Raw genomic sequence first — 27,856 nt, 5'->3', positions numbered from 1 at the left:
CTTTCTGACGGTATACAGACAGTGGGAGTAAGCTTGGAACTAACACACACCCCCTGGTGTTTGCATGCAGTCATTGCATTCAGCAGATCCTGGAGGCTGTGCTACACTGCCATCAGATGGGCGTAGTCCATCGAGATTTAAAGGTAAGTGACAACTTTGAAAGTTCATTGGCTTTTTCTGTTTCCGACATTTAAGTAATATTCATGTAAAGAGAATGCATGGTAATACAACTAATTCCTGATTAATTAAGGTATCCATGTGTGAAGAACTGGCCGTATGTTAATCCTCAATGCTTTCAAGGGACCATACAATATAATTTAATTACTAAAATAAATGATGCTTTTAACAGGTTACAGATCTGTACAGTTACGGTAAATGAAAGTATTCTTGCATAATTTCAGAAAGCAATTAACGGAACACCTCAGCTAGTTATGCACAATAATCCTCAGCAGAATATAAGAAGTATAATTCTTTGGTACATTTTGATTAGTAGCGTGTGTAATGTTCATCAAGTGACTTTGAGCCTTGAGGATTAGCTTTAGTATCTGCAAGAACTTTTTAAATCAATAATAATAATAATGTTTGCTGTTTAAAGCTGTATGCAAGCCTTTTATCAGTTGTACAGTTTTGAGCTGAATGCATCAAGCATCGCGTTTTGTTTGCCCTGCGTCCCACCACTCTTCGCAAGCATAACAGCACATGTTAATGCTGTATAATTGAAGAAAATCCTAAAGGACAGCTCTTGCGGTAAGAGCTGTCCTTTGCGATGGTAGGACTTCCAGGCAGGTTTATGACCTTGAGTCCTATCTGTGCAGGCATGGGCTGATACACACACCGCGGGGGGTCCTCGCAGGGATCCGATCAGGTCCCTCTCAGTGGAGTAACGTAATAGAAGGCCATAGACTTCTATAGGGCAACTCCATCTAAAGATGGCGATGCCTACCACATCCAAGCCTTGGAATCTGTCGCACTCTGGGGCTTGGTGCATATGCAGTAAGTGGCCAAACCTCCAAATTTTCGGAGGTTGGGATGTATTTTTATCCTTGGCGCAGCCGGCTCAAACCATGTAAGAGCGCATTATCATCACACTATCACTCCTGTTTCCCACCTACAGTATTTTCTTTACTATCTCAGCTTTTGTCAAACAGAACAGAGCATGAGGGCCCATTTCCCTCTAAACGTACTTCAGCACATTGAGTGCCGCTGCCCCTGGACTGCAGCGCTGACCTCACATTGCAGGGGGAGCCAGTCAGCACATATAAAAATACGTGCAATGTTGTATGTAATATATGTGCTGGCTACCTTACCCAGGAATCAGCAGTGCCGCTGTGTTTCACTGACCTGCTGCAGCACGGACACATCACTTAACTTGTCTATGTACGATAAGCCCACCCCCAGACTCCCATTGGCTATTTTCATAGGAGTCTGGAGCGGAGTTATACAACAAAAAAGACAAGCTGCGGCAAATCAGTGAAACACAGAGACATATATTACATACAACATTCAAGTATTTTTATATGTGCTGACCAACTCCCCTCTCAAACGTGTGATCAGCGCTGCACTGCTTCAGCATAACCCCTTTCATCCAACAGCATGATCCCCTGCCTTCCTCTTCATACAGCAACATGATCACCCTGCCCTCCTCTTCATCCAGCAGCATGATCACCCTGCCCTCCTCTTCATCCAGCAGCATGATCACCCTGCCCTCCTCTTCATCCAGCAGCATGATCACCCTGCCCTCCTCTTCATCCAGCAGCATGATCACCCTGCCCTCCTCTTCATCCAGCAGCATGATCCCCCTGCCCTCCTCTTCATACAGCAACATGATCACCCTGCCCTCCTCTTCATACAGCAGCATGATCACCCTGCCCTCCTCTTCATACAGCAGCATGATCACCCTGCCCTCCTCTTCATCCAGCAGCATGATCCCCCTGCCCTCCTCTTCATCCAGCAGCATGATCACCCTGCCCTCCTCTTCATCCAGCAGCATGATCACCCTGCCCTCCTCTTCATCCAGCAGCATGATCCCCTGCCTGCCTCTTCATACAGCAACATGATCACCCTGCCCTCCTCTTCATACAGCAGCATGATCACCCTGCCCTCCTCTTCATACAGCAGCATGATCACCCTGCCCTCCTCTTCATCCAGCAGCATGATCACCCTGCCCTCCTCTTCATCCAGCAGCATGATCACCCTGCCCTCCTCTTCATCCAGCAGCATGATCACCCTGCCCTCCTCTTCATCCAGCAGCATGATCCCCTGCCTGCCTCTTCATACAGCAACATGATCACCCTGCCCTCCTCTTCATCCAGCATCATGATCCCCTGCCTTCCTCTTCATACAACAACATGATCATCCTGCCCTCCTCTTCATCCAGCATCATGATCCCCTGCCTTCTTATTATTATTATTATTATTACATTTTATTTTTAGGGCGCCACAAGTGTTTCGCAGCGCCATACAAAGGACAATACAGGGAGACAAAACTTAGCATTACAGTAAATAAATAACAAAAATAGAGTATAGGTAACAAAGAGCACCACAATTCTCAAAACATAATACAGCTTAGATGTAAGTAGCGAGGGAGTAATCATTGTACTACTTGGGTCTGGCGGCCATAGAGAGAGATGAACTTTTACCAGTAGGAGAGAAAGCAGGTAAAGAGCTGCGAGAGAAATGTGTTGAGAAGAGGGCTTTGACAAGAGGAAAGAGGGCCCTGCTCTGAAGAGCTAACAATCTAGTGGGGAGGGGCGATAGACAGATGACATGAGGCGCAAGCAAGTGGGAGGAAGCATGATGGCAGTATGCAAGCAAAGCAGAGATGTTCAAGGCATGGTGCAGGGGGATGGAGGAGCAGCCTAAGGACTAGATTATGCATTGGAGGGGTACGCTTTGATAAATAGGTGCTTTTTCAGTGTCTTCATACAGCAACACGATCACCCTGCCCTCCTCTTCATACAGCAGCATGATCACCCTGCCCTCCTCTCCATCCAGCAGCATGATCACCCTGCCCTCCTCTCCATCCAGCAGCATGATCACCCTGCCCTCCTCTTCATACAGCAGCATCATCACCCTGCCCTCCTCTTCATACAGCAGCATGATCACCCTGCCCTCCTCTCCATCCAGCAGCATGATCACCCTGCCCTCCTCTTCATACAACAACATGATCACCCTGCCCTCCTCTTCATACAGCAGCATGATCACCCTGCCCTCCTCTCCATCCAGCAGCATGATCACCCTGCCCTCCTCTTCATACAGCAACATGATCACCCTGCCCTCCTCTTCATACAGCAGCATGATCACCCTGCCCTCCTCTCCATCCAGCAGCATGATCACCCTGCCCTCCTCTTCATACAGCAGCATGATCACCCTGCCCTCCTCTTCATACAGCAGCATGATCACCCTGCCCTCCTCTTCATACAGCAGCATGATCACCCTGCCCTCCTCTCCATCCAGCAGCATGACTATCCTGCCCTCCTCTTCATCCAGCAGCATGACTACCCTGCCCTCCTCTTCATCCAGCAGCATGATCACCCTGCCCTCCTCTTCATCCAGCAGCATGATCACCCTGCCCTCCTCTTCATCCAGCATCGTGACTACCCTGCCCTCCTCTTCATCCAGCAGCATGATCACCCTGCCCTCCTCTCCATCCAGCAGCATGATCACCCTGCCCTCCTCTTCATACAGCAGCATGATCACCCTGCCCTCCTCTCCATCCAGCAGCATGACTATCCTGCCCTCCTCTTCATCCAGCAGCATGACTACCCTGCCCTCCTCTTCATCCAGCAGCATGATCACCCTGCCCTCCTCTTCATCCAGCAGCATGATCACCCTGCCCTCCTCTTCATCCAGCATCGTGACTACCCTGCCCTCCTCTTCATCCAGCAGCATGATCACCCTGCCCTCCTCTTCATCCAGCAGCATGATCACCCTGCCCTCCTCTCCATCCAGCAGCATGATCACCCTGCCCTCCTCTCCATCCAGCAGCATGATCACCCTGCCCTCCTCTCCATCCAGCAGCATGATCGCCCTGCCCTCCTCTTCATACAGCAGCATGATCACCCTGCCCTCCTCTTCATACAGCAGCATGATCACCCTGCCCTCCTCTTCATACAGCAGCATGATCACCCTGCCCTCCTCTTCATCCAGCAGCATGATCACCCTGCCCTCCTCTTCATCCAGCAGCATGATCACCCTGCCCTCCTCTTCATCCAGCAGCATGATCACCCTGCCCTCCTCTTCATCCAGCAGCATGATCCCCTGCCTGCCTCTTCATACAGCAACATGATCACCCTGCCCTCCTCTTCATCCAGCATCATGATCCCCTGCCTTCCTCTTCATACAACAACATGATCATCCTGCCCTCCTCTTCATCCAGCATCATGATCCCCTGCCTTCTTCTTATTATTATTATTATTATTACATTTTATTTTTAGGGCGCCACAAGTGTTTCGCAGCGCCATACAAAGGACAATACAGGGAGACAAAACTTAGCATTACAGTAAATAAATAACAAAAATAGAGTATAGGTAACAAAGAGCACCACAATTCTCAAAACATAATACAGCTTAGATGTAAGTAGCGAGGGAGTAATCATTGTACTACTTGGGTCTGGCGGCCATAGAGAGAGATGAACTTTTACCAGTAGGAGAGAAAGCAGGTAAAGAGCTGCGAGAGAAATGTGTTGAGAAGAGGGCTTTGACAAGAGGAAAGAGGGCCCTGCTCTGAAGAGCTAACAATCTAGTGGGGAGGGGCGATAGACAGATGACATGAGGCGCAAGCAAGTGGGAGGAAGCATGATGGCAGTATGCAAGCAAAGCAGAGATGTTCAAGGCATGGTGCAGGGGGATGGAGGAGCAGCCTAAGGACTAGATTATGCATTGGAGGGGTACGCTTTGATAAATAGGTGCTTTTTCAGTGTCTTCATACAGCAACACGATCACCCTGCCCTCCTCTTCATACAGCAGCATGATCACCCTGCCCTCCTCTCCATCCAGCAGCATGATCACCCTGCCCTCCTCTCCATCCAGCAGCATGATCACCCTGCCCTCCTCTTCATACAGCAGCATCATCACCCTGCCCTCCTCTTCATACAGCAGCATGATCACCCTGCCCTCCTCTCCATCCAGCAGCATGATCACCCTGCCCTCCTCTTCATACAACAACATGATCACCCTGCCCTCCTCTTCATACAGCAGCATGATCACCCTGCCCTCCTCTCCATCCAGCAGCATGATCACCCTGCCCTCCTCTTCATACAGCAACATGATCACCCTGCCCTCCTCTTCATACAGCAGCATGATCACCCTGCCCTCCTCTCCATCCAGCAGCATGATCACCCTGCCCTCCTCTTCATACAGCAGCATGATCACCCTGCCCTCCTCTTCATACAGCAGCATGATCACCCTGCCCTCCTCTTCATACAGCAGCATGATCACCCTGCCCTCCTCTCCATCCAGCAGCATGACTATCCTGCCCTCCTCTTCATCCAGCAGCATGACTACCCTGCCCTCCTCTTCATCCAGCAGCATGATCACCCTGCCCTCCTCTTCATCCAGCAGCATGATCACCCTGCCCTCCTCTTCATCCAGCATCGTGACTACCCTGCCCTCCTCTTCATCCAGCAGCATGATCACCCTGCCCTCCTCTCCATCCAGCAGCATGATCACCCTGCCCTCCTCTTCATACAGCAGCATGATCACCCTGCCCTCCTCTCCATCCAGCAGCATGACTATCCTGCCCTCCTCTTCATCCAGCAGCATGACTACCCTGCCCTCCTCTTCATCCAGCAGCATGATCACCCTGCCCTCCTCTTCATCCAGCAGCATGATCACCCTGCCCTCCTCTTCATCCAGCATCGTGACTACCCTGCCCTCCTCTTCATCCAGCAGCATGATCACCCTGCCCTCCTCTTCATCCAGCAGCATGATCACCCTGCCCTCCTCTCCATCCAGCAGCATGATCACCCTGCCCTCCTCTCCATCCAGCAGCATGATCGCCCTGCCCTCCTCTTCATACAGCAGCATGATCACCCTGCCCTCCTCTTCATCCAGCAGCATGATCACCCTACCCTCCTCTTCATCCAGCAGCATGAGCACCCTGCCCTCCTCTTCATCCAGCAGCATGACTACCCTGCCCTCCTCTTCATCCAGCAGCATGATCACCCTGCCCTCCTCTTCATACAGCAGCATGATCACCCTGCCTCCTCTTCATCTGGCAGCATGATCCCCTTGCACTCCTCTTCATACAGCAGCATGATCACCCTGCCCTCCTCTTTATACAGCAGCATGATCACCCTGCCCTCCTCTTCATACAGCAACATTCCCCATCCTCACTCCATCATCCAGCAACATTCCAAACATGCTCTTTGATGTGCTGATTGTACTCTTCACTGTTCCTATCTTTTCAACACTTTTCTTTAAATTCCACCCGACAGTGTTTATACCATGCTCTATTTCCCCAACCATTATGACTACCTTATTATAGTCTTTAAAACTATTTTCTCATTTTAAATATCATGATTGCCCAATTAATACCTTTCACTTTCACTGTCAATGTTTTGTAACCTAACTCGCATAATAACCTAAACATCTTCCATATAGTAAATAGTGTACTGTAGATTAGATGCTGTTTTATATACAGCACTGTACTTTGAACAATTGTATATAGCAAATATTTATGATTCATTTAATTTGGTCTAATTAATTTATTCAGGCTATAGTTTCCACTTGTTTTCCACTAAATCACTTTAATGTAGATTTGTTTCTGCTCTTTGAAACATTTCTCAGTGTATAAAAATGCTGTTGTACTATAGTAGCCCTGAAAATTGCTCATTTCTGTCCAATTCAGATTATCTCTGTTAAAGGCTTAAAATGACAGTTCAAAATTAATACAGTTAAAGAATGCCATATAGACATATGACAGTGGATAATTGACCTTTGATTTATGTTGTGTTACTTAAGTAACAAAAAATCTATTTTGAGACATTTGTATAATTTTAAAGTACAATTGCTACTAATGTTCATACTTTATAATGTTTGTTCTAAATACAGAGTGTAACTCATTCAAGACTAGTTACCTACTGGTATTAAAAAAGTATTGATGCCAGTGTCAAACATATTTGACATGCTCTAGTTGCTAGTGTTTATTCTTTAAATGGAGGTAGGTGGGTATGGAGATGGATCAGTAGAAGACTTTCCGTTGACCCCCAAAACATACATACATTTGCTTTGAATGCATGTAGAATAAATATACCATGTAGCGTCCAAAATATGGACCTGCAGGACAAATGCTCCCACCTGCAACAAAGCCCTATAAAGACCTTTCAGGTCTCTAAGCACAATACTGGTTTGGGGTCCCCACCCCAAACCGTTCAGACAGTAATTACCTTTTCTAGATAAACTGGAGCTGAAGAAAAATCTTACAAAGAACCCTCCTCACAGAAACAAAAAATAAATTACAAAGGAAACTAGTCCATAAAGAAACAGGTAACATATGGGTTTATTTAGCAATAAGCAGTGATGGGTAACATTTTCATATATTAGTGCCTGCAATTCCATCAGCGCAATGTCACAAACCTATCCTATGTCTGGGTGCTCTGTTGCCCCCCCAGTTACACCCATACAGTTGCAAATGGAGATAGGACTGATATATGTATATCGTACTATATAAACAACTCAGATAGGTTGCCATATAAAACAGAGCATGTTAATTATCTTGCCCTGACCAGCAAAGAAAATTGATTTCCATCCCCACGCCTGCTAAGACATTTTTGCTAGCATTTAAATAAATGCAGATTCCTTTGATTTTTCACATTAAAATAACTACATGTTTCCACAATATCATGGGCAAGGAAACCTTTTCAGCCCCCATTCACCTTGCAGAGCAACTTGTGTCCCTGGTAGAGTCTGTCCACTGAATATTTGTCTGCGACCGCTGGCATTTTGACTGCCTCCGTTACAGGCAGCAGAAACAGACATTTTGTAAACTGAACCAATATTCATCAGGAAGCAAGATCTCATAACCGAGACGCTCTGTAACGTCTGTCTCACATATGTACCTCTATCCCGTCTGTATTCTTATGTACTATATATTTTGTATGATTTGAATTTTGTGAAGAGCGAAGAGGTCGGTTTGGGAGATATTTTGAGATAAGCGAAGTGATGTACATTGGTGTAGCTTGGGTAATGGCCTTGTGTGTGAGTAAAAGTATTTTATATTGAATACGGTAGAATACAGGTAACCAATGGAGGGACTGACAGAGTGGATCTGCAGACGATGAACGTCTAGTGAGTAAGATTAGCCTTGCAGCTGCATTCAGAATGGAGTGTAGTGGTGAGCATCTCATTTTAGGGGACTATTGCAATAATCAATGCGGGAGATAATGAGAGCATGAATTAGAGTTTTTGCAGTGTCTTGTGTAAGGTATGGTCGTATTTTGGATATTTTTTTTTGATGCATGTAACATGATTTTGACACAGATTGAATGTGGGGAACAAAGGACAGATCATAGTCAAGGATGACACCTAGGCAGCGAACTGGGGTAGGGTTGATTGTCGAGTTTTCAACAGTGATAGAGATATCAGGTTGGTACCTACTATTGGCCGGTGTTTTTGAAATTTGAAGTTTGAGGTGGCGAGATGTCATCCAAGATGAAATGGCAGAAAGGCATTCAGTGACACGGCCCAGTACAGATAGAGACAAATCAGGGGAGGATAGGTAGATTTCAGTATCATCTGCGTACAGATGATACTGAAATCCAAAAGAGCTGATTCGTTTACAAAGAGATGAGGTATAGATTGAGAAAAGCAAAGGACCTAGGACTGAGCCTTTGCGGTACTCCAACTGAAATCTCGGATCTTATCAATCTTCTCCTTGAAGTAGGAAGCAAGAACTTGTGCATTGATAGTGGCTGGTGGTGTAGGTGAGCGAGGATTCAGAAGTGATTTAAATGTATTAAAGAGTCATTTGGGGTTAGAGGCTTGAACAGAGATGAGCGTTTGGAAATATGTTTGTTTGGCAGTGTCCAAGGTATTTCGCTAAGAGTAGTACACGCTCTTATATGTGAGGAAGTCGCTTGAAATACGAGATTTACACCACTGACGTTCAAGTTTACGTGTGAGTTTTTGTAGATGTCTTGTTAATTTAGAGTGTCATGGTTGACATCTAGGCCTACGTGAAGAGTGATGGGTAGCTGGAGCCACTTCATCAAGGGCTATTTCTAGAGTTTGGTACAGGTGTGATACAGCCATCTCAGGAGAGGTGAATCCAGAAATAGGTGAAAGTAGTTGATGGAGTGAGGTGGAAAGTTCTTGAAGATTAATTGTGTTAGTATTTCTGCGGGTTTGAGGAGGATTGTAGGACTTCAGGAACACAGAGTTTAAATTAATGGAGGAGAGCATTCAGGTGCTAAGGTTGTGATCTGAGAGGGGGAAAGGAGTGTTAGTGAGTAAGAACTAAGGGCCTAATTCAGACGCGATTGCTGCTGTGCGTTTTCGCAAAGCAGCCGATCACGTCTGAACTGCGCATGCGCCGGTGCATGCCAGACAGGCGAGGGCTGTCTCAGCCCTGCGATCACCTCTGCCTGATTGACAGGCGATGCGGTCACTGGGCGGGAGGGGGTGGGCCGGCGGCGTTTGGCCGCTGTTTAGGGGGCGCAGTCCGGGCAACACTGATACCAGTGATAGGCTGCATTCTCAGATTTTTAACTATGTTATATATGTATATTCCTATGAGTTGATGCTTTCTCTTCAATATTGGTTCAATGCACTAAACAGCTGCTAGTCATGTGGGCATTAGACGCACTTTAATTTGAGATATGCAGCAAAAGTTCTAAAAGTCTTACATTGTACTGTATATGACAAATATACCGTTATGCTTCAGTTGGTGTATCTTTGTTTCTTTAACCCTTGAAATAGTTATTCAATACAATTGGTACAGTTTTACTAAAGATAACAATCATTAGTTTATTATACTGTACCACACACAGATTATATTATAGAAAGTAACAACACAAAGCAGTAAACATTTTTCATGAAAACTAGAGCTTTATAGGACATGCATGTTTGTATATCTGTCTGCAAGTATGATTGTCAGCTTATCTAATATGTTTCTTCTCTCTCTGAATAAAAGCCTGAAAATTTGCTCTTAGCTAGCAAATCAAAAGGTGCAGCAGTAAAGCTTGCAGATTTTGGCCTAGCTATTGAAGTTCAAGGAGACCAACAAGCATGGTTCGGTAAGAAAATAAATATATCTCTTCCGCTTTTTGTTCATTCCATTTTCTCTGCATTTGTTTTTTTTCCCCAAGTAAGTATTCCACAGAGGTATGCTTGTTCAGGTGGTTGGTTAAAACAGTTGGCATGTCACCATTGGTCTAGTTTCTCTGATTAGGGTAAACAGGGATTGCACTTTTTTTTTTTCCTTTTTTTTTTACAGATTAAATGTCATGTTGCTTCCTAATGATATATATGGTTGGCAACAGTTATTAACATCAGTAAACTGAATCTAATTTTTTGCCTGTTTGTAAGTAAAATGGAGGTCAGTAAAGATGATACCCCACATTTAAAGAACATTGACATGGGTTGACAGCATAACATGTATGTTTCTCTGTTACACATGAGTCGGCATTGGCAAGCCCAGTTCATATGATTCAGATTTGTTATGCTCGTGTTGGTTATTTATTTGTCTATTTACAGGTAAATGCACTTTTATTTTAAATATGTTTTGTGTATAATTTAGCTGTTTGACTTAAAACATAAGGGTGATGAGAATAGTAAAACATTAATGATTGGGAAATTGTTCTCCTGTATAAAGCATGTTAATGGAGCCTCCCGTTAATATTAAAGGCCAGACCGAGGTTGAACCCTAGCATGTGATTTGCTAGATCTTTTTTTTTTTTTTTAACTTTTAGCACAAAGTAGGGTGGTCTCTCCTTCCTTTGTGCAGATCTCCCATTCTCTATTCTCTGCACACCGGTAATAATCATGTTATACAGAGCCGGCCTTAACCAATATGATGCCCTAGGCAAGATTTTGGCTGGTGCCCCCTAGCACCACCGCTGGTTCTGCCTCTGACCTTGCACATCTTTCCCAGCACCATTACCCCTCACCCATAGCAGTCCTTGTACCCCCTATATTTTAAATAGGAACAGTTCGCACATTTGACGCACAGCCCAAAAAGAGGCATCTTCTTGCTGGGAAGGGACATGGCAACACAATAGTAACCCCAATTCCAATTACGCCACACAGTGCTGCAACTTTATTCACATTTTATATTGCGATAGTGTCCATAATTCATAATACATCCCACAGTAGTATCACTTTACCTTATAAACGTTACTCCTCACAGTAGAGCCCCTTATTCACATTACATCACACTGAATTGCTCCTTATTCACATTACACCACACCTTATTGCTCTTTATTCATATTAGACGACACAGTAGTGCCCTTTCTATTTGCAACGCCACATAGTAGAGCACCTTATACACGTAATGCCACACATTAGTAATGCATTTATACACAATTCCACACAGTAATGCCCATTACACATATGAGACACATTAATGTCCTTATAAACATAATGCACCTTACACATTATGACAACCTTTATTAATGTAAGGAAAAAAGTGTTGTCCGCACAGACCTAAAAATGAACCCAGAACAAAATGAGTAGAGATAAAAGGACAGTCAATATATAAGTAACACTTATACCCCTATTTATTGTAACATGCACATCTGTGCTTATATATCTGTTTGTGACACGGGGGGTGCTCCCTGAGAGTTAGGTTAAGCTATTTCACAAAAATTACCAAGAAAGGTAGACACGAACTCTCCTAGAGTGGGGCACTCAAAAGTGTAATAATGCGTGTGCAGCAATATGGGATCAAGAGAGAAATTATAATAAGACTTAACTTTTATTAAAGATCAAACATTAAAAATACTTGGAGATATTCTCTCTTATTCTAAAAAGGCGAATATAAACACAATACATATAATACAACATACAACAATTTAAAAGGTACAGGTAATTTGCATACTCCAGCGGGCCTTGGCCCTTTCTATAATGGAGAATAAATATATGAATAAGACTCTTAATAACAGTAAGTCAAGACCTTAAAGCATGTTTCGTGGTTCTGCTGCCTCGTATGTGCTATAGCTTTATTAATGCCCTTTTACACATAATGTCCCTTACACACATGCCGCACATTATTAATGCCCTTATACACATAATGACACACATAGTGCCCCCTACACATTTGCTGCACATTATTAGTGCCCCTATACACATAATGACACACATACATTAGTACCCTGTTACACATATGCCGCACATTATTAATGCCCTTATACACATAATGACACACATAGTGGCCCTTTACACATATGTTGCACATTATTAATGCATTTTTACATGACACACATAATGCTCCTTACACATATTCTGAACACTACTACACAACCAACCCACTCACATGCACACAGCACTCACACTTCCACTAACACTGTGACCTCTGCCTCTGCTTGGATACAGATGTGTCCTCACAAATCTTGCATCAATGCTAACGTCAAGCACTTTTCTCTGACGTCCTAGTGGATGCTGGGGACTCCGTCAGGACCATGGGGAATAGCGGCTCCGCAGGAGACAGGGCACAAAATTTAAAAGTTTGACCACTAGGTGGTGTGTACTGGCTCCTCCCCCTATGACCCTCCTCCAAGCCTCAGTTAGGTTTTTGTGCCCGTCCGAGCAGGGTGCAATCTAGGTGGCTCTCATAAAGAGCTGCTTAGAGTAAAAGTTTTGATAGTTTTATTATTTTCAGTGAGTCCTGCTGGCAACAGGCTCACTGCAACGAGGGACCTAGGGGAGAAGAAGTGAACTCACCTGCGTGCAGGATGGATTTGCTTCTTAGGCTACTGGACACTAGCTCCAGAGGGACGATCACAGGTACAGCCTGGATGGGTCACCGGAGCCGCGCCGCCGACCCCCTTGCAGATGCCGAAGTAAGAAGAGGTCCAGAAACCGGCGGCTGAAGGCTTTTCAGTCTTCATGAGGTAGCGCACAGCACTGCAGCTGTGCGCCATTGCGCTCAGGCACACTTCACACCGGCGGTCACTGAGGGTGCAGGGCGCTGGGGGGGGGCGCCCTGGGCAGCAATGTTAATACCTTTCTGGCTAAAAAGAATACATCACATATAGTCCATGAGGCTATATGGATGTATTTCACCCCTGCCAGGTCTCAGAAAAACCGGGAGAAGAGCCCGCCGGAATAGGGGGCGGGGCCTATCTCCTCAGCACACAGCGCCATTTTCCTACACAGCTCCGCTGCTAGGAAGGCTCCCAGGCTCTCCCCTGCACTGCACTACAGAAACAGGGTAAAAAACAGAGAGGGGGGGCATTTTTTGGCGATATTATATATATTTAAGCAGCTATAAGGAAACAACACTTATATAAGGTTGTTCCTATATAATTATAGCGCTTTGGTGTGTGCTGGCAAACTCTCCCTCTGTCTCCCCAAAGGGCTAGTGGGGTCCTGTCTTCTATCAGAGCATTCCCTGTGTGTCTGCTGTGTGTCGGTACGTGTGTGTCGACATGTATGAGGACGATGTTGGTGTGGAGGCGGAGCAATTGCCGGTAATGGTGATGTCACCCCCTAGGGAGTCGACACCGGAATGGATGGCTTTGTTTATGGAATTACGTGATAATGTCAGCACGCTGCAAAAGTCGGTTGACGACATGAGACGACCGGCAAACCAGTTAGTACCTGTACAGGCGTCTCAAACACCGTCAGGGGCTGTAAAACGCCCTTTGCCTCAGTCGGTCGACACAGACCCAGACACGGACACCGAATCTAGTGTCGACGGTGAAGAAACGAACGTATTTTCCAGTAGGGCCACACGTTATATGATCACGGCAATGAAGGAGGCTTTGCATATCTCTGATACTGCAAGTACCACAAAAAGGGGTATTATGTGGGGTCTGAAAAAACTACCTGTAGTTTTTCCTGAATCAGAGGAATTGAATGACGTGTGTGATGAAGCGTGGGTTACCCCTGATAAAAAACTGCTAATTTCAAAGAAGTTATTGGCGTTATACCCTTTCCCGCCAGAGGTTAGGGCGCGCTGGGAAACACCCCCTAGGGTGGACAAGGCGCTCACACGTTTATCCAAACAAGTGGCGTTACCGTCTCCTGATACGGCCGCCCTCAAGGATCCAGCTGATAGGAGGCTGGAAAATACTCTAAAAAGTATATACACACATACTGGTGTTATACTGCGACCAGCAATCGCCTCAGCCTGGATGTGCAGTGCTGGGGTGGCTTGGTCGGATTCCCTGACTGAAAATATTGATACCCTGGATAGGGACAGTATTTTATTGACTATAGAGCAATTAAAGGATGCATTCCTTTATATGCGAGATGCACAGAGGGATATCTGCACTCTGGCATCAAGAGTAAGTGCGATGTCCATATCTGCCAGAAGAAGTCTATGGACACGACAGTGGTCAGGCGATGCGGATTCCAAACGGCATATGGAAGTATTGCCGTATAAAGGGGAGGAATTATTTGGGGTCGGTCTATCGGATTTGGTAGCCACGGCAACAGCCGGGAAGTCCACCTTTTTACCTCAAGTCCCCTCCCAGCAGAAAAAGACGCAGTCTTTTCAGCCGCAGTCCTTTCGTTCCTATAAGAACAAGCGAGCAAAAGGACATTCATATTTGCCCCGAGGCAAAGGAAAGGGTAAGAGACTGCAGCAAGCAGCCCCTTCCCAGGAGCAGAAGTCCTCCCCGGCTTCTGCAAAGGCCTCAGCATGACGCTGGGACCTTACAAGCGGACTCAGGGGCGGTGGGGGGTCGCCTCAAGAATTTCAGCGCACAGTGGGCTCACTCGCAGGTGGACCCCTGGATCCTGCAGGTAGTATCTCAGGGTTACAGGTTGGAATTCGAGAAGTCTCCCCCTCGCCGGTTCCTAAAATCTGCTTTGCCAACGTCTCCCTCAGACAGGGCGACGGTATTGGAAGCCATTCACAAGCTGTATTCTCAGCAGGTGATAATCAAGGTACCCCTTCTACAACAGGGAAAGGGGTATTACTCCACGCTATTTGTGGTACCGAAGCCGGACGGCTCGGTAAGACCTATTCTAAATCTGAAATCTCTGAACCTGTACATACAAAAATTCAAGTTCAAGATGGAGTCACTCAGAGCAGTGATAGCGAATCTGGAAGAAGGGGATTTTATGGTGTCCTTGGACATCAAGGATGCTTACCTTCATGTCCCAATTTGCCCTTCACACCAAGGGTACCTCAGGTTCGTGGTACAAAACTGTCATTATCAGTTTCAGACGCTGCCGTTTGGATTGTCCACGGCACCCAGGGTCTTTACCAAGGTAATGGCCGAAATGATGATCCTTCTTCAAAGAGAAGGCATATTAATTATCCCTTACTTGAACGATCTCCTGATAAGGGCAAGATCCAGAGAACAGCTGGAGGTCGGAGTAGCACTAACTCAAGTAGTGCTCCAACAGCACGGGTGGATTCTGAATTTTCCAAAATCCCAACTGATCCCGACGACACGTCTGCTGTTCCTAGGGATGATTCTGGACACTGTTCAGAAAAAGGTATTTCTTCCGGAGGAGAAAGCCAGGGAGTTATCCGAACTCGTCAGGAACCTCCTAAAACCAGGGACAGTGTCTGTGCATCAATGCACAAGAGTCCTGGGAAAAATGGTGGCTTCTTACGAAGCGATTCCATTCGGCAGATTCCATGCACAAATTTTTCAGTGGGATCTGCTAGACAAATGGTCCGGATCGCATCTGCAGATGCATCAGCGGATAAAATTGTCGACAAGGACAAGGGTCTCTCTGCTATGGTGGTTGCAGAGTGCTCATCTGTTAGAGGGCCGCAGATTCGGCATACAGAACTGGGTCCTAGTGACCACGGATGCCAGCCTGAGAGGCTGGGGAGCGGTCACACAAGGAAGAAACTTCCAGGGCGTGTGGTCAAGCCTGGAAACGTCTCTTCACATAAATATACTGGAACTAAGAGCAATCTACAATGCTCTAAGCCTGGCAAAACCTCTGCTTCAGGGTCAGCCGGTGTTGATCCAGTCGGACAACATCACGGCAGTCGCCCACGTAAACAGACAGGGCGGCACAAGAAGCAGGAGGGCAATGGCAGAAGCTGCAAGGATTCTTCGCTGGGCGGAAAATCATGTGATAGCACTGTCAGCAGTGTTCATCCCGGGAGTGGACAACTGGGAAGCAGACTTCCTCAGCAGACACGATCTTCACCCGGGAGAGTGGGGACTTCATCCAGAAGTCTTCCACATGATTGTAGTCCATTGGGAAAGACCAATGGTGGACATGATGGCGTCCCGCCTCAACAAAAAACTGGACAGGTATTGCGCCAGGTCAAGAGACCCTCAGGCAATAGCTGTGGACGCTCTGGTAACACCATGGGTGTACCAGTCAGTGTATGTCTTCCCTCCTCTGCCTCTCATACTCAAGGTACTGAGAATTATACGGCAAAGGGGAGTAAGAACGATACTAGTGGCTCCGGACTGGCCAAGAAGGACTTGGTACCCGGAACTTCAGGAGATGCTCACGGAAGATCCGTGGCCTCTACCTCTAAGAAGGGATCTGCTTCAGCAGGGACCGTGTCTATTCCAAGACTTACCGCAGCTGCGTTTGACGGCATGGCGGTTGAACGCCGGATCCTAAGGGAAAAAGGCATTCCGGAAGAGGTCATCCCTACCCTGGTCAAAGCCAGGAAGGAGGTGACTGCACAACATTATCACCGCATTTGGAGAAAATATGTTGCATGGTGTGAGGCCAGGAAGGCCCCGACAGAGGAATTTCAACTGGGTCGATTCCTACATTTCCTGCAAACAGGATTATCTATGGGCCTCAAATTAGGGTCCATTAAGGTTCAAATTTCGGCCCTGTCGATTTTCTTCCAGAAAGAATTGGCTTCAGTTCCTGAAGTCCAGACTTTTGTAAAAGGAGTACTACATATACAGCCCCCGGTTGTGCCCCCAGTGGCACCGTGGGATCTCAATGTAGTTTTGGATTTTCTCAAATCCCATTGGTTTGAGCCACTCAAATCGGTAGATTTGAAATATCTTACATGGAAAGTAACCATGCTACTGGCCCTGGCTTCAGCCAGGAGAGTGTCGGAATTGGCGGCTTTATCGTATAAAAGCCCATATCTGATTTTCCATTCGGACAGGGCAGAATTGAGGACGCGTCCTCATTTTCTGCCTAAGGTGGTATCAGCGTTTCAGCTGAACCAGCCTATTGTGGTGCCTGCGGCTACTAGCGATTTGGAGGATTCCAAGTTGCTGGACGTTGTCAGAGCATTGAAAATATATATTTCAAGGACGGCTGGAGTCAGAAAATCTGACTCGCTGTTTATACTGTATGCACCCAACAAGCTGGGTGCTCCTGCTTCTAAGCAGACGATTGCTCGTTGGATTTGTAGCACAATTCAACTGGCACATTCTGTGGCAGGCCTGCCACAGCCTAAATCTGTCAATGCCCACTCCACAAGGAAGGTGGGCTCATCTTGGGCGGCTGCCCGAGGGGTCTCGGCATTACAACTCTGCCGAGCAGCTACGTGGTCAGGGGAGAACACGTTTGTAAAATTCTACAAATTTGATACCCTGGCTAAGGAGGACCTGGAGTTCTCTCATTCGGTGCTGCAGAGTCATCCGCACTCTCCCGCCCGTTTGGGAGCTTTGGTATAATCCCCATGGTCCTGACGGAGTCCCCAGCATCCACTAGGATGTCAGAGAAAATAAGAATTTACTCACCGGTAATTCTATTTCTCGTAGTCCGTAGTGGATGCTGGGCGCCCATCCCAAGTGCGGATTGTCTGCAATACTTGTACATAGTTATTGTTACAAAAAAATCGGGTTGTTTATTGTTGTGAGCCATCTTTTCAGAGGCTCCTACGTTATCATACTGTTAACTGGGTTCAGATCACAAGTTGTACGGTGTGATTGGTGTGGCTGGTATGAGTCTTACCCGGGATTCAAAATCCTTCCTTATTGTGTACGCTCGTCCGGGCACAGTATCCTAACTGAGGCTTGGAGGAGGGTCATAGGGGGAGGAGCCAGTACACACCACCTAGTGGTCAAACTTTTAAATTTTGTGCCCTGTCTCCTGCGGAGCCGCTATTCCCCATGGTCCTTACGGAGTCCCCAGCATCCACTACGGACTACGAGAAATAGAATTACCGGTGAGTAAATTCTTATTTTTTTTTTATGAAAATGCATCTTATATGCATTGCTATGTGGCTAGGATGCACAAGCAGCTTCTGTTGATTAAACTGATATGCAGCATGCCAATATACTGTGTGAGACTGTGGCTGTATCTACATATGAAATGCTACATACAGGATATAGGCATGTCACATATCATTTTAATCAGCAGAAGCTGATGATGCCCCTAGGCATATCAAATGCCCTAGGCAATTGCCTAGTTTGCCTATGCCTATGGCCGACTCTCATGTTATATATGTATGATGCAGCAAGCTCAGCCTGAACATGCACAGAATCATCCCTATATTGTTGTCCTTAAAAGCGTTGTTCTCCTGTTCTTTCATACAAACCTTAGTTCTCATTGTTCTGCACAGGTAAGAACAATACACTGTTAGACTAGATCACATCAGATAAATGTATTTATATACATTTTTGAGTAAAACACCTTGTACAATGACTTATTAATTTATTTATTAAAATACATTTCTTAGGTTTTGCAGGGACCCCAGGGTACCTCTCTCCAGAAGTATTACGAAAGGACCCCTATGGCAAACCTGTGGATATGTGGGCATGTGGTAGGTCATCACTGTGTGTTGCTAGAATATCTGCTTGAATCTGTTATATTAAAGAGTAATTACATTTATATAACAACCTACAATTATAGATTCCATTATTTTACTGTTTTTTTGTGCTCCTTAATCTTCCCAATTAGTCCATGTGACAGTCCATGCAAATGAGTGTTAAATTCCAGGCTCATCATACAGTTTAGAAAAAGTTGCCTTTGTAATTTTGGACAGTAATGAAACTGAATGGTTATGTGCGCCTCGGATGCATGTGTACTGGGAATTGTGGTGCTAATTGTTACCTGTGCTCTCTTTTAGTTAAGTTCTGTGTACCCTCTATTTTTCTAATGTGTGCCATATGTACGGCGCTGCAAAACACTTGTTGCGCCTTTATAAATAAAATATAATTATGTGTAGTGCATAGAATCACAAATGTGTCTGTTTTACATAGGACGCTGAGTCTTCATACAGTATATGTTGTACATTCATTTTGGTGTGTTAATGTCACCTATATGTGATCTGATTTTTTACTCTTAATCATAAATAAATGGTTAATTAGATGCACTTTAAGACATAAATTAAATTTTTCATGTTATGATTAATCTCTGGGGGTCACATGAACAAATGCGGAAGGTAGTACAGTCATTATTGGCTATTTATGCACACCATTCTGCTTTTTACTGGTTTAGTTCAATGTTTTCCACTCCAGTCCTCAGGAACCCCTAGCAGTGCATGTTTTACATTAGCCCATCCTAAATATGAATCTGATGCTGCTTTCTCAGGTTCTTAGAATGTGGTAATAGCCCCTTACATAGACTAACCTTTACTGTATTCTGTTTCTGAGATACAGGTGCAAGTTTCCTCTCATGATTTGCAAATAGAATTTGGGCCCACTAATTTTATATATGACTGTGGCACACTTCTGCCTTAAAGCAGACCTGTGAGCTGATGCTTGCAAGACTGAAGCATTGCTAAACAATTAGTAATGGCTTTTCGCCTCAAGAACATTAATGACAATTTGTAACTTGTAGCCAGTGTTTCAGCACAGTGCAGAGCCCCTACCGCACTGGTGCACATGACGTCATGGCATCACAGAGCAAGCATCGGGAGTAGGAACATGGGATGCATGCTGCGCCTTTCTGCAGTGTGTGATGGGGTGTACCACATGCCTAGCAAGCTGGAAAAGGAAGAGTGACCATGCTTCACCCTCCGCCTTGTGCCCTAGGCAGCAGCTCAGTCCTCTCATTACAGCCCCACTTTTGCCCTCTGTAAATGTTGACTATGCGCTCATTATTTACATACAGAAATACAATTACCCAGTCTGTTAACACTTTTTTTAATCTTCGATGTCTGAGTTGAAGATGAGATCACAACTTGGGCCTCATTAATGCAGAAATACAATTAACTATAAATGAGTCATAAGCTTTCTTTCACCACTGCAGGTCAATAAATAGTTGTAAAGCTCAAAGGAAAAATGTAATAATTAAATTGAACACTGTTGCAAAAATGTGAAGCATTGGCAAAAAATAATTGTGCAGAAAATATGATCAGTTATATTACTGTTGATTAGCAACCAAGCTAGACAACAAGTAAGTGATAAACCCTGCACGTATCACGTATTTACTTTGTAGTTACTCATTATTCTTTTTTTTCTGTGCTTCCTCAGGAGTCATTCTTTACATTCTTCTGGTGGGTTACCCCCCTTTCTGGGATGAAGACCAACACAGACTCTACCAGCAGATAAAGGCTGGTGCTTATGATGTAAATATTTTTTTGCTCATTCTTAAAATAAATTTACAAAAATTATCCTGTCACACATAATCTATAGCTATTTGCTGTATTTTATTTTATCACAGTTTCCATCGCCAGAGTGGGATACAGTGACTCCTGAAGCCAAAGACCTGATTAATAAAATGCTTACGATCAATCCAGCCAAACGAATCACTGCATCAGAAGCACTCAAACATCCATGGATCTGTGTAAGAAAACATGCTTCAATACTGATAACTTTTACTGGAAATGTTTACAGAGGTGTCCTCATACACCTATCCGTTTTGGGTATTATGGCGTGAGACTACTGCCGCAACCAACACGTTCTACCATGGGCACTGATTCCCACGCATCAGTACTTTTTCATCAGTTTTATATCTTTATTCGATAATAGTATACCAAGTAGTTAATAATGTACTAAGTACTGTATTTAGGACTAGATTTTTTTGTTGCAAAGGAATTCGTATAAAGCAGCAGATTAAGCATAACGATATTAAGCATAACTATGTGCCACGAGTCACTGAATAGGACCTCTGTCTTTTGCCTTTTTACAGAGAATACCTACTGTTTGCTGAATTTGCATCTTAGTTCACTAATAGTGTACCAAGTACTTAGAGTTAACACTTTTTATTCATACAATGATTGGCATAAAGTAGCATATTTTAAGAAAAAGTCACATGACAGGCCTATTTGGCGAGTTTTGAGGATGGGTACTTATATGTAGACACATTTGTACGTGCCAGCAGTTCCAATTCTATGACCATATAGTGTGTAGATTTCTGGAAGGTTTCTGGATCTAAATTTACTATGCAGTGCTTTCCAAAGCTGCCGCATCTTCAGTGGTTTAAAAAGTTGGATTTAAAGGGCAATAATATTACCAAACCAGGAATGTTTTGCATTTCATATTATTGCCACTTTAAATACAGCGGTTGAAGACACAATGGGGTATATGCAATAGCGGGCGAATTCGCGGCAATTATCGCCGTTTTTTCAATTCGACCAAATTCGCCAGGTGAATTCCGGAAGGTGGCTTCCGGAATTCACCATATGCAATGAAAAACGGATTCGCCAGAGTCGCGGGCGAAAATCGGCCGATTTGGCGGATTTTGCCGCGATTTTAAAAAACGGGGAAAAACCCGAAAAAAAAATGGCGTGGGGTCCCCCCTCCAAAGCATAACCAGCCTCGGGCTCATCGAGCTGGTCCTGGTTCTAAAAATGCAGGGGAAAAATCGGCCAGGGATCCCCCGTATTTTTAAAACCAGCACCGGGCTCTGTGCCTGATGCTGGTGCCAAAAATACGGGGGACAAAAAGAGTAGGGGTCCCCCGTATTTTTAACACCAGCATCGGGCTCCACTAGCTGGACAGATAATGCCACAGCCGGGGGTCACTTTTATGCCGTGCCCTGCGGCCGTGGCATCAAATATCCAACTAGTCACCCCTGGCCGGGGTACCCTGGGGGAGTGGGGACCCCTTCAATCAAGGGGTCCCCCCCCCCAGCCACCCAAGGGCCAGGGGTGAAGCCCGAGGCTGTCCCCCCCCATCCAATGGGCTGCGGATGGGGGGGCTGATAGCCTTTGTGTTAAAAAAAAAAGATATTGTTTTTTCCATTAGTACTACAAGTCCCAGCAAGCCTCCCCCGCAAGCTGGTACTTGGAGAACCACAAGTACCAGCATGCGGGAGAAAAACGGGCCCGCTGGTACCTGTAGTACTACTGGGAAAAAAATACCCAAATAAAAACAGGACACACACACCTTGATAGTAAAACTTTATTTCATACGCCGACACACACATACTTACCTGTGTTGACACGCCGACTGCAACGATCTCCGACGATCCGAGGGTACCTGTCAAAAAATTATACTCACCTTCCAGCGTCCAGAGGTCCAGGTCCAGAGGTAAATCCACGTACTTTGTAAAAAAACAAACCGAACACGATCCACCGGACTAATGAAAGGGGTCCAATGTTTTCACATTAGACTCCTTTCCCCGAATGCCGGGACATCACGTGACTCCTGTCACTGATGTCCCTTCAGCCAATCAGGAAGCGCTACTGCCGTGGCGCTCACCTGATTGGCTGGACGCCGTCTGTACTCTGACAGCGCCTCGCAAAGCCGCTCCATTACTTTCAATGGTGGGAACTTTGCGGCTAGCGGTGGGGTCACCCGCCGGTCAGCCGCTGACCGGCGGGTGACCTCACCGCTAGCCGCTAAGTTCCCACCATTGAATATAATGGAGGGAGCTGTGCGATGCGCTGTCACAGTACAGACAGCGCTCAGCCAATCAGGTGAGCGCAACGAAGTTGCGCTTCCTGATTGGCTTAGAGACCTGTCAGTGACAGCTGTCACTGACAGGCCTCATTCGTGGAAAGGTGTCCCATGTGTCAGCATGGGACCCCTTTCAGTCCGTTCTGGAGCGGGTATTTGCGTTTTCTTTTTTTGCCAAGTACGTGGATTTATCTCTGGACCCTGAGGTGAGTATATTGAACTTTGCTTTTCAGGTATCCGTGGATTCTACATGGAGAAGAGGACCGATGTCGGCGTGTGAACATAGGTAAGTATGTGTGTGTCGGTAGTGTGAAATAAAGTTTTACTGTCGACGGTGTGTGTGTCCTGTTTTTATTTGGGTATTTTTTTCCCAGTAGTACTACAGGTACCAGCGGGCCCGCTTTTCTCCCGCATGCTGGTACTTGTGGTTCTCCAAGTACCAGCTTGCGGGGGAGGCTTGCTGGGACTTGTAGTACTAATGGAAAAAACAATATCTTTTTTTTATCACAAAGGCTATCAGCCCCCCCATCCGCAGCCCATTGGATGGGGGGGGACAGCCTCGGGCTTCACCCCTGGCCCTTGGGTGGCTGGGGGGGGGGGACCCCTTGATTGAAGGGGTCCCCACTCCCCCAGGGTACCCCGGCCAGGGGTGACTAGTTGGATATTTGATGCCACGGCCGCAGGGCACGGCATAAAAGTGACCCCCGGCTGTGGCATTATCTGTCCAGCTAGTGGAGCCCGATGCTGGTGTTAAAAATACGGGGGACCCCTACTCTTTTTGTCCCCCGTATTTTTGGCACCAGCACCAGGCGCAGAGCCCGGTGCTGGTTTTAAAAATACGGGGGATCCCCTGTCAATTTTTTCCCCGCATTTTTAGAACCAGGACCAGCTCAATGAGCCCGAGGCTGGTTATGCTTTGGAGGGGGGACCCCACGCCATTTTTTTTTCTGATTTTACCGTTCCAGCAATAAAAAATAAAAAAAATAATAATAATAATATTTTAAAAAATATATAAATAATATTTGTGCCTCCCCCCAAAAAAAAAAAAGTACCTAATCCCTTCTAATGTAAATAGATCTGCTATTCCCAAAAAAAAAAACACCAAAAAAAACATGTTTAAAATTTTTTTATTTGTTTTCACCCTCCAAAGTGTGGCGGATTGAAAATGACGAATTTGCTGTCTAAAAGCACTGCTGTCGAATTTCCAAACTTGAATTGAATATGCTTTGGTCGAATTGCAGCACTTGTATCATTGCAGAAAAGTCGAATTTGCAAAAAGTCGAATTTCAAAAAGTCGATTTTTGAAAGTCCGTTTTTTGGTCGGAAAGCACTGCATTGCATAGGCGAATTTTTTTTTTTGGTCGAAAATGACCCGAAATTCGCCAATTTCGGGAATTCGACCACAATTGCATATACCCCAATGGCTTTGAAAAGTGCTGCACAGTAAATTTAGCACCTTTCAGAGTGTATATTTACTGTGCAGTGTTTGTACAGGGGCACCGGTCTATTTTGAAGTGAGTATAATTTTATTAGGTCTGGGTATAGTTTGTGTAGAACAGACTGTTCAGTTGAGAGAACTAGAATATATGCCAATCTAATAGTCAATCACGGACAACTGCAATATATACAAGTCATACTGGAATTCACATATGTCCAAAATTATAGTTTAGAATATGTACAAGAGAGATGGTTAAATTTACCTTTTGAGGCCTGCAACAATTTATTATTGAATATTATTATCTATATGCTATGCACATTTTATTTAGCATTACATGGCTATGTTTGCTATAAAACATTTCAGTTTCACTTGCTTATATTTTTAGATTGAAGTGAAAGAATTATGGTAGGATAGGTTAATGGCTGCTTTTCAGTTATAGCTATTGTGCTCAGTCTGACACCAATAATAGCAGGGGTTGCCTTATCAGACTATGGGGTATATGCAATTGCGGTCGAATTCCCGAAATTGTCGAATTTCGGGTCATTTTCGACCCAAAAAAAAAATCGCCTATGCAATTCAGTGCTTTCCGACCAAAAAACGGACTTTCAAAATTCGACTTTTTGAAATTCGAATTTTTGCAAATTCGACTTTTCTGCAATGATACAAGTGCTGCAATTCGACCAAAGCATATTCAATTCAAGTTTGGAAATTCGACAGCAGGGCTTTTAGACAGCAAATTCGTCATTTTCAATCCGCCACACTTTGGAGGGTGAAAACAAATAAAAAAAATTTAAACATGTTTTTTTTGGTGGTTTTTTTGGGGGGGAATAGCAGATCTATTTATATTAGAAGGGATTAGGTACTTTTTTTTTTTTTTTTGGGGAGGCACAAATATTATTTATATATTTTTTAAAATATTATTTTTTTTTTTTTTATTTATTTTTTTTTATGCTGGAACGGTAAAATCTAAAAAAAAAATGGCGTGGGGTCCCCCCTCCAAAGCATAACCAGCCTCGGGCTCATTGAGCTGGTCCTGGTTCTAAAAATGCGGGGGAAAAATTGACAGGGGATCCCCCGTATTTTTAAAACCAGCACCGGGCTCTGCGCCTGGTGCTGGTGCCAAAAATACGGGGGACAAAAAGAGTAGGGGTCCCCCGTATTTTTAACACCAGCATCGGGCTCCACTAGCTGGACAGATAATGCCACAGCCGGGGGTCACTTTTATGCCGTGCCCTGCGGCCGTGGCATTAAATATCCAACTAGTCACCCCTGGCCGGGGTACCCTGGGGGAGTGGGGACCCCTTCAATCAAGGGGTCCCCCCCCCCCAGCCACCCAAGGGCCAGGGGTGAAGCCCGAGGCTGTCCCCCCCCCATCCAATGGGCTGCGGATGGGGGGGCTGATAGCCTTTTGTGATAATAAAAAGATATTGTTTTTTCCAGTAGTACTACAAGTCCCAGCAAGCCTCCCCCGCAAGCTGGTACTTGGAGAACCACAAGTATCAGCATGCGGGAGAAAAACGGGCCCGCTGGTACCTGTAGTACTACTGGGGAAAAAATACCCAAATAAAAACAGGACACACACACCGTCGACAGTAAAACTTTATTTCATACGTCGACACACACATACTTACCTATGTTCACACGCCGACATCGGTCCTCTTCTCCATGTAGAATCCACGGATACCTGAAAAGAAAAGTTCAATATACTCACCTCAGCCATGGTCCAGAGATACATCCACGTACTTGGCAAAAAAACAAACCGCAAATACCCGACCACCGGACTGAAAGGGGTCCCATGCTGACACATGGGACACCTTTCCACGAATGAGACCTGTCAGTGACAGCTGTCACAGACAGGTCTCTAAGCCAATCAGGAAGCGCAACTTCGTTGCGCTCACCTGATTGGCTGAGCGCTGTCTGTACTGTGACAGCGCATCGCACAGCTCCCTCCATTATATTCAATGGTGGGAACTTGGCGGCTAGCGGTAAGGTCACCCGCCGGTCAGCGGCTGACCGGCGGGTGACCCCACCGCTACCCGCAAAGTTCCCACCATTGAAAGTAATGGAGCGGCTTTGCGAGGCGCTGTCACAGTACAGACAGCGCTCAGCCAATCAGGTGAGCGCCACGGCAGTAGCGCTTCCTGATTGGCTGAAGGGACATCAGTGACAGGAGTCACGTGATGTCCCGGCATTCGGGGAAAGGGGTCTAATGTGAAAGCATTGGACCCCTTTCATTAGTCCGCTGGATCGGTGTTCGTTTTTTTTTTTTGCCAAGTACGTGGATTATCTCTCTGGACCTGGATGTACCTCTGGATGCTGGAAGGTGAGTATAATTTTTTTACAGGTACCTCGGATCGTCGGAGACCGTGGCAGTCGGCGTGTCAACATAGGTAAGTATGTGTGTGTCGGTAGTGTGTAATAAAGTTTTACTGTCAAGGTGTCTGTGTCCTGTTTTTATTTGGGTATTTTTTTCCCAGTAGTACTACAGGTACCAGCGGGCCCGTTTTACTCCCGCATGCTGGTACTTGTGGTTCTCCAAGTACCAGCTTGCGGGGGAGGCTTGCTGGGACTTGTAGTACTACTGGAAAAAACAATATCTTTTTATTATCACAAAAGGCTATCAGCCCTCCCACCCGCAGCCCATTGGATGGGGGGGGACAGCCTCGGGCTTCACCCCTGGCCCTTGGGTGGCTGGGGGGGGGACCCCTTGATTGAAGGGGTCCCCACTCCCCCAGGGTACCCCGGCCAGGGGTGACTAGTTGGATATTTGATGCCACGGCCGCAGGGCACGGCATAAAAGTGACCCCCGGCTGTGGCATTATCTGTCCAGCTAGTGGAGCCCGATGCTGGTGTTAAAAATACGGGGGACCCCTACTCTTTTTGTCCCCCGTATTTTTGGCACCAGCATCAGGCGCAGACCCCGGTGCTGGTTTTAAAAATACGGGGGATCCCTGGCCAATTTTTCCCCGGATTTTTAGAACCAGGACCAGCTCGATGAGCCCGAGGCTGGTTATGCTTTGGAGGGGGGACCCCACGCCATTTTTTTTTCGGGTTTTTCCCGTTTTTTACCGTTTTTTAAAATCGCGGTAAAATCCGCCAAATCGGCCGATTTTCGCCCGCGATTCTGGCGAATCCGTTTTTCATTGAATATGGTGAATTCCGGAAGCCACCTTCCGGAATTCACCTGGCGAATTTGGTCGAATTAAAAAACGGCGAAAATTGCCGCGAATTCGACCGCAATTGCATATACCCCTATGTCTGGTTTTTATAAATGTGATACAGAACTATATTCCTGGTTCTGAACGATCAGATAACATGTATTCTTTTTCTTACAGCAACGCTCCACTGTTGCTTCCATGATGCACAGACAGGAAACTGTAGACTGTTTGAAGAAGTTTAATGCAAGGAGGAAGTTGAAGGTAAGTAAATGTTTTAAACAGAAATATCAAATAAGTATTGTTTGCTTTATGGCACAAGTGAAGCTTTTATAAAATAAACAAAATAATAAGTATTATGGCAAACAAAAACAGTTGGGTGACTGGTGTTTCATTCCTAATATCCATCTTCTAT

At 45.5% G+C, this 27,856-nt stretch overlaps 4 protein-coding genes across 30 annotated transcripts in view; all 4 read left to right on the top strand.

Annotated features, from left to right (window-relative positions):
- Positions 1–27,856, top strand: part of CAMK2D (calcium/calmodulin dependent protein kinase II delta) — a 430,831-nt gene that overhangs the window by 337,268 nt on the left and 65,707 nt on the right. For 19 of the 27 annotated variants that reach the window (XM_063920188.1, XM_063920182.1, XM_063920187.1 and 16 more), the window contains exons 7-11: positions 10,131–10,233; positions 18,741–18,824; positions 20,479–20,573; positions 20,669–20,791; positions 27,622–27,705. In XM_063920188.1, the coding sequence (XP_063776258.1) occupies positions 10,131–10,233; positions 18,741–18,824; positions 20,479–20,573; positions 20,669–20,791; positions 27,622–27,705 (489 nt within the window). Of the gene's footprint in view, positions 1–70; positions 144–10,130; positions 10,234–18,740; positions 18,825–20,478; positions 20,574–20,668; positions 20,792–27,621; positions 27,706–27,856 lie in introns of all 27 variants that reach the window. The other 8 variants (XM_063920185.1, XM_063920183.1, XM_063920208.1 and 5 more) reach the window with 1 other exon arrangement.
- On the top strand, positions 930–2,287 carry LOC134932148 (uncharacterized protein DDB_G0271670-like). The gene is made up of 3 exons (XM_063926287.1): positions 930–993; positions 1,555–2,021; positions 2,054–2,287. Exons 1-3 carry the CDS (start codon positions 930–932, stop codon positions 2,285–2,287), a joined length of 765 nt encoding a protein of 254 aa, XP_063782357.1.
- LOC134932143 (uncharacterized protein DDB_G0271670-like) lies at positions 3,394–4,287 on the top strand. The gene has a single exon (XM_063926273.1). The coding sequence runs from the start codon at positions 3,394–3,396 to the stop codon at positions 4,285–4,287; it is 894 nt and encodes a 297-aa protein (XP_063782343.1).
- LOC134932137 (uncharacterized protein DDB_G0271670-like) lies at positions 5,397–6,224 on the top strand. The gene is made up of 2 exons (XM_063926260.1): positions 5,397–5,924; positions 6,018–6,224. Exons 1-2 carry the CDS (start codon positions 5,397–5,399, stop codon positions 6,222–6,224), a joined length of 735 nt encoding a protein of 244 aa, XP_063782330.1.

Source organism: Pseudophryne corroboree, chromosome 1 (genome assembly GCF_028390025.1).
Source record: "Pseudophryne corroboree isolate aPseCor3 chromosome 1, aPseCor3.hap2, whole genome shotgun sequence".
Classification (NCBI taxonomy): Eukaryota; Metazoa; Chordata; class Amphibia; order Anura; family Myobatrachidae; genus Pseudophryne; species Pseudophryne corroboree.
This window is presented reverse-complemented; position numbering and strand designations above follow the sequence as displayed.